Source organism: Vanellus vanellus (assembly GCF_965231255.1).
Source record: "Vanellus vanellus genome assembly, chromosome: 1".
Taxonomy (NCBI): domain Eukaryota; kingdom Metazoa; phylum Chordata; class Aves; order Charadriiformes; family Charadriidae; genus Vanellus; species Vanellus vanellus.
This window is the reverse complement of record NC_138905.1, coordinates 16,906,170-16,917,793: the sequence shown is the minus strand read 5'-3', so window position 1 is coordinate 16,917,793 and position 11,624 is coordinate 16,906,170. Positions and strand designations below refer to the sequence as shown.

Sequence of the window (11,624 nt, the reverse complement as noted above, 5' to 3'; positions counted from 1 at the left end):
AATGGTAGTACTGCACACACAGATGCATACTGTTTCTTACCATAGTACGTCAGATATTCAGCCGTATGCAGAAATGTCAGTGACACGAGCACATTGAAAACCCAGTTGACTCCAGAGGAACACGCGTTTCCTGTGCTTCTAGCCCAAAGTGGGTAAATTTCAGAATTGACGGTCCAGGGCATAGGACCCATCCCTAAGAATTAAGAAAAAAGATCAACCTCAGCTTAATGGCTGGACTCAAGAGTAAGTTTAACATGTAGCCTCATTATTTGACATTTTACCTTTACAATTTTTTAACTTATATGCGTAAACAAACATTTGCTTACCAGGTGCAAAGAAAACCAAGTATAAAATAAGGCCCAGAAGTGCTGTCCAGGAGTATGGAGTGGGGCAGAAATTGTATGCCCAGAACAAATCTTCCTTTTTGAATGCTGTTTCATTTGAACACCTGAAAAATAACAATGAAACTTACTATTAAAGAATTTTCAGGGAAATGGGTGACATCTCAACATAAACATGGCACATAATGTCTTACAAAAAGCTGAAAAATGTAAACTTAAGATGAAAAAGCTCCATCCCTGTTAATTTATCAAGATCTTTGAGCCAAGTCCTACATTCAGAAATGTACTTTTCCCCAAGCCTAGTCTTAGGAAGAGTAACGAGCAGAACATTCTTGAACTTAAACACTTGCCTTGTATCTACAGATCTTCTTCAAATGAATAGTCTTTACTACGCAAGGGGTCACACCAAAGCCAACGAGACCATTCACAGGAATATCACACAGTGCAAAAAGAGCTGCAGCAGCAGGACTTTGAGCTAAAGATGCTGCATGCAAGTATTTAAGGTCAAATGGAAGTTAGTGCTTCCGTCATTGATGAACTAACTCTATGCTGCACACTTTGACTGTAATCAGCAATGCCTATGTAGTGTGCCAAGGTCAAGTGAAGTTATAAGGAAAAGAGGCGTATACTTTCTTTTCTATGCAGTGAAGTATTTTAGAAGAAAGTACCATTTCTAATTACACAGTAAAAATAAGAATCAGACCAGAGGTAAACTGTGCCTGATCTACTGAAAGAAAAAGCATCTCTATTCCAAGGACTATGTGGAAATTACGTATTTCAAGGAATAGGTATAAAATCAGGTATTCCCACCTGATTGCACACAATATAATACATTTTTAAGGAATACTGTCAACTTTATTTTTTGTTATATTTTTTTTTAACTTAGCATTTGTTTAAAGGGACAAGAAGTCATAACTGTAACTAGAGAAACTTTTCAGCTGCAACCACATCAACTGCTACAGTTGAAAAACCATGTACTTTTGGCAGAAGAGACTTAGGCAGACGCCACCTTTTCATATGCAAATGTCATTTACTTGAAGAGAAGAAATCACAGAGAGCTGAACATCTGCCTGGGTTACAATTTCCAGATCAGCTGAGAGCTTAATGTGAAGGATGTGACCCTCTTGACAGTGGGAAAACCAGAATGAAGATGCCTGCATCAGGTGACAGCTGGGCAACGAGTGGTGAGATGGTGGAGCAATAGACACCCTGAAATGCTTTAGCCGATCTACCACCATTGCAGTTGACTTTCAAAAGCAAATTCCAACAAAACACTTTTCTGTTAAGAAATGACCAGCCACCCCCAGGTTGAACAGGGATGTGCCAAGCACTGATGGCCAACCCATCACCGCCCCTGAGGCAGAAATCTTCCTTATGTTGGCATGGATGTATGAGCAGGACAGCATTTAAAGCAGGAGATCACCATGAAGTCCCAAACCCAATTTCAGGACAACTGGAAATCCAAAGTTCAAATACATTAAAAGAGGCAGGTTAACCCAACAAATACTGGAAAAGCACATGTCTGAAACCCCATCCAAACCCTAACGCTGGCCTACTGGCAGTAAGCGGTAACATTTGCATTTCCACCTTGCCCTTGAGCTGACCCAGTGGGGCCAGAGCTCCCCAGAGATGTGCTTGCCCTTGACGTGCTGCTGGCAAAGCAGCCAGTGCCAGCGTGCACCTTTCCTCCCTGCCACCGCCTTGCCTCGTCGAGCTCCCCCAGAAAGCCCATCTCATCCAGTGCATACAAATTCACCTTCAGTCTTGAGGTGGAAAACACACAGAAAGCAGGCCAACTGAACATCCCTCTCAAAGATGTATCCCTCATGCCCGGATACAACAGGCTCATGGCCTCAGCTATTGCCTGGCCTGGAGCACCCATCAGCCTAAGACACCAACAGCTTCCATTACGCAGCTTTTTCAGGCAAAACTACTGCTGCCACCCTTACTGCTTCTTCATCTTGCTTCTAAGCATGACCTCAAATTCCTTCTTCTGTCACTTTGCTCTTTTATGGCTCAGCTCAGCATCTCTTTCTACATTATGAGTGAGAGACATGGATCATTCCCTGTTCGTGTCCACCCTGGTGCTTCCCTGCCACTCTATGTACTCCTCACCGTGTGTGGGGTAAATCAGGTTTGAGCTGTGTCCCAGGTACAAGACGTATAGAAGAATGAACTATGCTGGAAAACCATCCATATGTTTAAACCGGAAGTTCCTTAACGTTAAGGAAATGGTGTTTGAAAGATTAATTACTGAAGACAGGGTGATCCCATTGCCACCTCCTGCTCAGCCCCGCGTAGCTGCCCACTCTGCATCTGCACCACTGCAAGATCACAGGATTGCTCAGTTTCACACCGTTTTAATATCACATTTTCTTCTTTCACTGTTACTCTAATTTGATTTGCAGGTGTTTGGTAATGAATACAAGCTGATTAGCATTCTAAAACATATTGACGCTGAAATTGGTTTCTCCATTCTACCCAGCCAGATTGGCAGCTCCTCAGAGAGGAGCCTCACGCTTTCTCTGGAACACTTCTGTAAACAAAGGCGTACTTGGTTTATTATCTTGCATCCATCTCCATCAGCGCAAACCAACCTGCTGATTCATACAGATACAAGCACTGGGAGGTCTGGACGTTTCCTTCCCCTACCGTCCTTCCCCAGATGTGTCCTACTTTTGACAGAGTGCAACACAAACGATACGAAGGAAAACCAGATGCCTCCAAAGCCTTCTGTGGCTGTAGCCACTCATCTATTCTCTGCTGTCTGCCCATAACTGAGAGGAAATTCTGTTGCAAGAAAGCAGATTCAGTGCATTGAAACAGGAAAAATAGTGCTCGAGACTAGACTTAACAGCAACCTTGCAGTAATAAACTGTGCTTTGCTTATCCTTCAGCAGTAAACCAGCGGGGCACACAGACTAAAAGCAAAGATACCTGTATTTGCTGGCCTCTTGCAGTGCTGAGAACGCTCAAAAATAACACCCCTTCAAGGGGTGAATTTGTTGAATTTGTTCAAGCTCTGTTACTGTGATAATTCTACTGCTATACTACTATTTCTACAAGATCTATTATTTTTCTGAAAAATATATTGATAATTACTGTATAATGTATTATCAGATAAAATTCTGAATTCTGTCCTGCATGAAGGGAGCGTCTATGATGGAAAGCAGATGAGCAGCTACCCATCACTTCACAAGCTGAAATGCACAGAGGAAAATGCCCTGTAAAGGCTTACAAATGATGCGGTCAGGTACCAGCGCAAAGAGTTTGTAAATACCAATATGCTGCGTAATAGTCATATCTGTATAAACAGTGAAGACACACTGTATCATTTCCTCTGAAATTACTGCCAAAGTGAAAACATCATAGCGCTATATTGAAAATCTTTACTGTGAATTTCTTTTGTTATGTATCTTCCACAGATAATTTAAGACACACATCTGTTCTAATTAGTGAAAACCTGACCTTCCAACAATTGATGCGAACAATTCAACTGACTGGAAATAAATCAGAACAGCAATGAATTTCTAAATTACAGGCGTTATATGGTTTCATAATCACAGAATCCATCCTTTATCAGACATTGTCTGTAGTTCAGAAGATCTAAAGCTTTGCTCCCCACCTCCCTAAATTACCTTCATATGGCACATATAAGAAGGTAAGTGAAGAAGAATTGCTGTGAGTGGTCTAAAATGTCATTGCTACTAACAAGAGGACGAAACAGGATGAGACCATTTCCTTGATAATCAATCTAAATTTTCCTAATACTTGAGCCGATGTGGCTGTAGAATAATTCTCAAGCACAACACTGAAAACCACAGATGGGGAAATGGCTAGGCAGTACACGGCAGTACAGGCAAGTGAGGCAGCACACGTCAGAGATCCAACTGATTTTCCCCTCAAATTTCCATTAATTTTTGCTTTGCTGTAAAGTGAGGACTGTGTAGCCCTAAAAATATGGCTTTTGTGGGAATTAAATGCTTCATTCTGAACAGTTGATATATTTTTAATATGAAAGCTGCTGACTTCTCATTGTCTTTTAAGCCCTTTAGAAGCAGCTTAAATGGATTTAGATCAAAAGTCTTAAAAGGTCAAAATTCAAATCAGGCTAAGGAAATAAATTACTTCTAAAGAAAATCACCAATGTGATCATTCGTCTCCTTAAAATGCTTGTTAGAACAGACATATTTCAAAACTACACATTCTCCTCCGAGATAAAATTTAGTATCAGGTGCTGATGGTATAGAAAGATTTTAGACCTAATTCACATTTTCACCAATCCCCCATTTCTTTGTTCTAACAAGAGTAAAACTACTTAAGGACTGCTCTTATGCCAGACTTCTGTGTCTGGGTTATCAAGATGATGATAATCTACAATTTACCAATTTAGTCTCCAGTGTAACACAAATATACTGGATTTAAAAAAATCTCCTTTAGAGAGATTTTTAAAGTCTCCTGTGTAGAGTGCTGACTTTTATATCATGCCAATCCAACTGAATAATATACATTTATGTCAAGCTTATTGACTCATCTTTTCACCTGAAGCCCAGTCATGGAAAGGACAGAGGACAAAACACACATAATTTAGAGTAGCTACTCTTTGGACTGAGAAAGGTTTTTTGTGGAAGATGTTTGGGAACAATGAAGATTATTTATCCACAAGCGATTACACATCCTGAGAAAGAATCTGGACCTTGACATTTGGGTTAGTTCTCACAATTTCAAGCTCTTTTTCTGCTAAAGATATTTACCTGTCTGAACAGACCCCTAACTATCTTTAAATTACTTAAAGGACAGAATTTAGCAAGGTACCAGATTAACTGTGTGATAATTTAGTAGTAGCAGACATGTAACTAAGGAGAACTTACTCCTCTATCTGCCTCTATCCTGTCCATCATGTGGCCTCTCCAATCCACCCATGTACATTCAAAATAGTTATATTAGCACAACCCATAGAAACCAGTGAAGCCATAAGGTATAGTTTAGTATATAGCAGAGTATAGAGTAGAGCAGAGAAAAATCTCTGCTCTTTTCCGTGCTTAGTTTTTATATATACATATGGTAAGATGCTATCTGAAGTATCCAGCAAAGCGTAATTCGTTCCTGAAGGTGAACAGATTAATTTAAACTCGACTAATGCCTGAATCAATATTTCCTAAGCTTTCTCACAGTTTCCTAGCTACTGGCTCCTGTGCCTCAGAGAAGATGCACTGTAGTTCCACGCCTCTCTGGAGAAGTTTGCATCTACTGCTTTGACTTCGTAGTTTACACAGAGAAATAACTCATCCATTAAACCAGATGTTGCTAAAAATATGCAGATGAAGCTTCTTATGCCATATGATGGCAATTGAAAAAAACAGAAAAGAACAAACAGACGCAGCCTTGAAAAAATGCACCCAGAAAATTCCATGATATTCAGCTAGAGGTTGCTTAACCTTCATTAAAACACCATAAAAACACCAGCAGCGTTTTGGGACACTCATTGAAGCCTTTTCCTATAACTGGCAAAGAGTTTTTAAAACATTAGCACGCACTTCAAAAACTTGGAAAAATAGTTTAGCTCAATGCAAGAAAGCAAATTGCACCTCAGCAGATTGCTGATGCATTTGCACATGACTGAAAAACAGTATCATGCTGAGGCCCCCTGCTATAGGATCTATCCGTTATACCTATAGAGCTGTGGGTCATATCCTGCACAAAGAACAGAAACCAGGGCACTTTAATGGATAACAGCTATAGTAATTGCCGCTGCCAAAAACATTTCAAAAAATCCTAAACTGAAGAGACAAAGCCTGTGTCTTTCTCTATGCAACACTTTCCATGCCAAGTAAGTTTAGTAGTAGCTACTTGGGCTAGAACAATACCAACTGGAAAATTATTCTCCTTAAGCTGAATTACTGGCACTTCATACTCTGCATCTGGGAAACAGAAAGCACATATTCAAATCATAGAATCATAGAATTATAGAATGGTTTAGGTTGGAAAGGACCTTGAAGATCGTCGAGTTCCAACCCCCAACCAACCAGAAGCTTGGTTGCTTTGCCCATTCCAGAGCCAAAGAGTTTAGGGATGCCTTCTTCATTGTGTGCTGTAGGGTAAGAACCGATTTTCTAATAAGGTTTTACTTTTAAATCAGCGTTTCTTACAGATCTGCTTGGAGGCTGCACGTAAAATATATAGAAATAACTGTCAATTATTCACACCGAGCATCTTTTCCCTTACTGGCTGTTATCTTCTGATCCCTCTTTTATCTTCTTTCTTACAAAAGAAACAGAGACTCTACTGACTGCTAAAATCTCCTAAAATCAATCACAAGGAATATTTCACTGTAGTTCATACACAGCATTTAATTAAAAAATTACTTAATATTTAATTTACCCAAGCAGAAGACCTTACTGAAATAATTACTTCATAGAAATACCTATCTCTAAGACATAACTGCCTTCCATCATGCTTGTACAGGTGTACTCTTCACTGGGTAAAAAACTGGCTGGATGGCTGGGCCCAAAGAGTGATGGCGAATGGAGTTAAATCCAGTTGGCAGCCGGTCACAAGTGGGGTTCCCCAGGGCTCAGTATTGGGACCTGTTCTCTTTAACATCTTTATCAACAATCTGGACGAGGGGATCGAGTGCACCCTCAGTAAGTTTGCAGACAACACCAAGTTGGGCAGGATTGTCGATCTGCTTGAGGGTAGGAAGGCTCTGCAGAGGCATCTGGACAGGCTGGATCGATGGGTAGAGGCCAATGGTGTGAGGTTCAACAAGGCCAAGTGCCGGGTCCTGCACTTGGGTCACAGCAACCCCATGCAGCACTACAGGCTTGGGGTTGGACTCGATGATCCCAAGGGTCTCCTCCAACCTAGACAATTCTATGATTCTATGATTCTAAGAGTGGCTGCAAAGCTGCCCGGAAGATAAGGACCTGGGGGTGTTGGTTGACAGCTGACTGAATATGAGCCAGCAGCGTGCCCAGGTGGCTGAGAAGGCCAACAGCATCCAACAGGAATAGTGTGGCCAGCAGGACTAGGGAAGTGATTGTCCCACTGTACTTGGTACTGGTCACCTCACCTCGAGTACTGTGTTCATTTTTGGGCCCCTCACTACAAGAAAGACATCGGGGTGCTGAAGCGTGTCCAGAGAAGGGCAATGAAGCTGGTGAGGGGTCTGGAGCACAAGTCTTATGAGGAGCAGCTGAGAGAACTGGGGTTGTTTAGCCTGGAGAAAAGGAGGCTGAGGGGAGACCTTATCACTCTACAACTACCGGAAAGGAGCTTGTAGCCAGGTGGGTGTTGGTCTCTTCCCAAGTCAGAAGTGATAGGATGAAAGGAAACAGCCTCGAGTTGCGCCAGGGGAGGTTTAGATTGGATACTGGGAAAAATGTCTTCGCTGAAAGGGTTGTCAAGCATTGGAACAGGCTGCCCAGGGAAGTGCTTGAGTCCCTGGAGGCTCAAGCCTAAGAGACATGCAGATGTGGCACTTGGGGACAAGGCTTACTGGTGGACTTGGCAGTGTTAGGTTAATGGTTGGATCTTAAGGATCTTTTCCAACCGAAATGATTCTGTGATTCTCAGTCATGTCAGAATGCACACCTGCATGAGACTTAGTACGCTGTTCTGATTTACCTCTGTTCCTGGCCACCTGGTCACAGATGAAGATATTTTTTTAACATTATTAATTATTTAGCTAAAAATGTTTAGAGAGTTTGAATCCAAACGCTTGTATTTTCCCAAACTCAGAAATTTCAGCTTTGCAACTGCATCTGAATTTGCCCAATAAATAGAGTGTGGGAGCTGTTATTCAGGTTGAATGGACTGAGCAACAGACTACTAAATGATTGAAAACAGGAGCAATTTTTCTCCATAACAAATAGTTCTCCAACATTAATCATGTCAAAGAGGTTCTTAACTGTCTGCCGTTCTGCATGTTTCAGTATTTTTGTAACCACATATTAGTGGATTCTGAAGGGTGGACAACACAGTTCCTACATCTCTTGCCAAAGGAAGAAGCTCAGCTGTCTGACAGTGCCAGTTAGGACATTTGTTAGCTATGGGTCTGAGCAAGCAGTTTGTGTGTGATTAGATTAATCTCTCAATGAAAGTTGTTCAGTTTTGGATTTGTTTCCAGACTGAAGGTTCTCTGATTGAACCTCTGCCTGAAGGATACATTGCTGTATCCTGTTCCTGTCCTCTCAAAGGTCAGCCTGCTACTCCATTAGACTTCTTTTACCCTATGCTGGTGCCTTCCAAGTCCTGCTGGACACCTCTAGGCTGTTGGCTACAATTTCCCACTCTGTCGTCACACCACAAGTGTTTCAAGCTTCGCTTTTCATCATATCTACCAGGAGGGGAGAGAGATAAATCTCTGCTGCTAGAAGACGGCGTCTGACAAGCTTTTCTCATCGTCTTTCGCACTCTCCTTACCTTGAGAAGTGGACCCAAACCAGGAAAAGGCAGAATAACGTTTATACCTAGTGTTAAAGCCCAACTATCTGAGATTTCACAACAGCTGACAGCATCCATTAGGCACACATGTACACCAGTCCCACCTGCAGCATACTTAAAAACTGGGAGCAGAAATAAGCAAATACCTGTTTTTCATTATAGGACATACAATTACCTTAATCACACTACACATAGAGTGACTTATTTTTCTTCCCATGCTTTTTCCTACTCTTCCAAACTACCAGATGGTAATAAAAATGTCAGGAAACACATGACGTCTCTGTGCTCTACAGAGTGCCCTATCCTAGTCCTAATTCCGATCCTCACTGGACACACTTGGTTTACCCCAGTACAAATTAAAATTAACTAGTAATAATTAGATTGTATGATTTCATAATCATGACCAATTCATAAATAATTCAAATATTACATTAATAATGCATAAACTTGTGAGAGGTCATACAACTATGAAAAATAATCATCTGTTCAATTAACAAACAACTAGCAGTCATACCTACAGAATTTTAATGGGCAGAATTCAAATTAGAACCTGATCAAAATGCACAATCTTAATTAGTTTTGAGCATAAGCATCCTAGCTGAATATCACCATCCCTCATGCATTTCTATCTATGATCATTTTAACTACTTTAATCATTAGACAATAGGTCACAGTTTAAAATTATGGTATTTTGTGTTTCTTTTTAATGTTGAACACTCTCAGTACAAAATCAGCTGTTCAAGTGAGAAAAATAAAGAAGCAGTAGAGCTTATTTCATTTTTTTTTGTGAAAAACTTCAAAATTGCCCCAATTTTCAACAAAGTAATGAAAAAGAGACAAAAAGAAAGGAACAGAAGGATCATAATTTTTTTGTTTTGTTTTTCTTAAAAAAGATCTTTTGGCATTGTTTTCTGGAAAAGGATTATTAAAAATGTTTATTTATATATTTAAAGAAAATAAGCATCTTATGAAAATAATTTAAATAAATGCCTCAAATATCTAAATATATTACTGCACAAACGGAGTGCACAGCAGTCCAATCTATATTCATTTATCCCCAAGTCTAAGACTATACTCAACAGCCAGCAGAAGATGACTTGGTTAACATCCAGCTAAGGGGTTCACAGGCTGAAATCATAACTGTAAAAATTAGATGTGGTATTCTCAAATTAAGAAGCCATGACAAAAATGGGTTTATTATGTATTCCCAGAAGACTACTTTAAGGTTTGAAACCGTAAAATTCAGTGACACTGACAGTGAGTGATAATTCTAAGATGGAGAATCAAATAAGATAAATAAACAAGAGTACGATCTGGTACTTATTTCTGGATAGAAACTTCATAAAACTGAGTAAATAGTTTAAAGATACTTTTTTTTTTGTAAAGACAGCTTTTTATATATATATATATATATTCTGAAAAGCTTGTTCTCAGTTTAAAGTATGACTCACTTATTAGCTTGATATGTTGATATTTAGTTGCAGAAAATATTTCTCAAAAATATCAGAGAACATTTCACCGGAACTAGATGTCATACAAGGTTAAAGTTACAGCAAGGTAACATTAAAGGAGAAGCAAAGCCCACATCTGCTAAATGTTTTCACGAGAAGACACAGGAACATATTTTTGCAACTTTAAAGATCATTCTGTGTATTTACAAGCTAATAAAGGGCACGAAAAAGCAGCACTGAAAGAGTGCACCGTTTCAGATAAGGTTCAGAAGGCAACAGCAGGCAATATAAAATTTCTGCCTTTTTTTCCCCCTCTCAAGGATGTACTCCAATAGATTACTGACAACTGACATTTTAAAGACCAAGGCCTTCAGTAATTTTTCCTGCTTTTTCACTTGTAGAACACAAACCCTGATCTCAAAAAAAATAATAACCACACAGTGTTTCACAAGCACTAAACTAGCTGACATTCCTTACTGAAATACTCCTAGTACGCATATAAACCTTGTGTTTGTCCCTTTTATTGACAGGCATATCCTGATGCTAAACTTTGTGCCTCTACAAGAGGTTGTGCCTGCTGGTCCACTAAAATTTCAACTCTCACCACAAAACTTTTTTTTGTTGTTTGTTCATGTCCTTGAACAACTTTACTAACCCTAAATCTTTTAACTCTTTTCTTCCTCTTTTAAGACAGATTTTACTGTTTCTTGCTTCAAGAAGCAAGAAAAAAGTAGCTTCCAAACTACTGATGTACATGAGAACTCCAACCACTTTATAGACACAGAGATGGGCTCCAGTAGAGTGCCATCAGCAAGTCATGAAGCCTCCCAGGTTCCAGTGCTGTATTTAAAAAAGTCTAAGGCAACCATCACAAAGAGCAAGACCCAGTAAGAGACAGAGAAATAGTTAGTTTGGTCCAAATTCTCACATTGAAAAATTTCAGTCAGTTAATTGCCGTAGTTTTCATTAATTCTTTCTTTCAAGCATCATCGACTCAAAGAACTTCATCAAGGATCAGCACAGAATGTTTAGAAATTTGGGTAAATAAGATGGAGGTGATACTGCCCAACATTTTGAAGCCTTTGTCACGATCAACAGATATTTTACTACTATAGTAGTATCAAGAAATAAGAAAAACGCTGCATTCTACCAGACAGAGTGGAAAAAATGCCATGATGTGGCAGAGGGCAAGACCCACTGCTATAGCACCTGAAGCATCACGTATTCTTGTGCAGGTCTGGATGGAGATGGGACATGTGTGATGGGACTGTGGCTTGATGATGTGACTTGCAGGCACAGTGGTTGGTGGGACAAGAGAATTATTGGTACCAGCGCCTTGGCGACTGCCACAAATCCTCCCTTCAATTCTGCTCCCAGCAATCAAGCA

The 11,624-nt window shown here is 40.0% G+C and overlaps 1 protein-coding gene across 1 annotated transcript in view; it reads right to left on the bottom strand.

Moving 5' to 3' along the window:
- Window positions 1–11,624, bottom strand: part of SLC2A13 (solute carrier family 2 member 13) — a gene marked incomplete at both ends in the record, with an annotated part of 163,664 nt that overhangs the window by 1,341 nt on the left and 150,699 nt on the right. Inside the window, 2 exons of the mRNA XM_082494963.1 lie at window positions 41–193; window positions 327–448. Coding sequence (XP_082351089.1) covers window positions 41–193; window positions 327–448 — 275 coding nt within the window. The remainder of the gene's footprint in view (window positions 1–40; window positions 194–326; window positions 449–11,624) is intronic.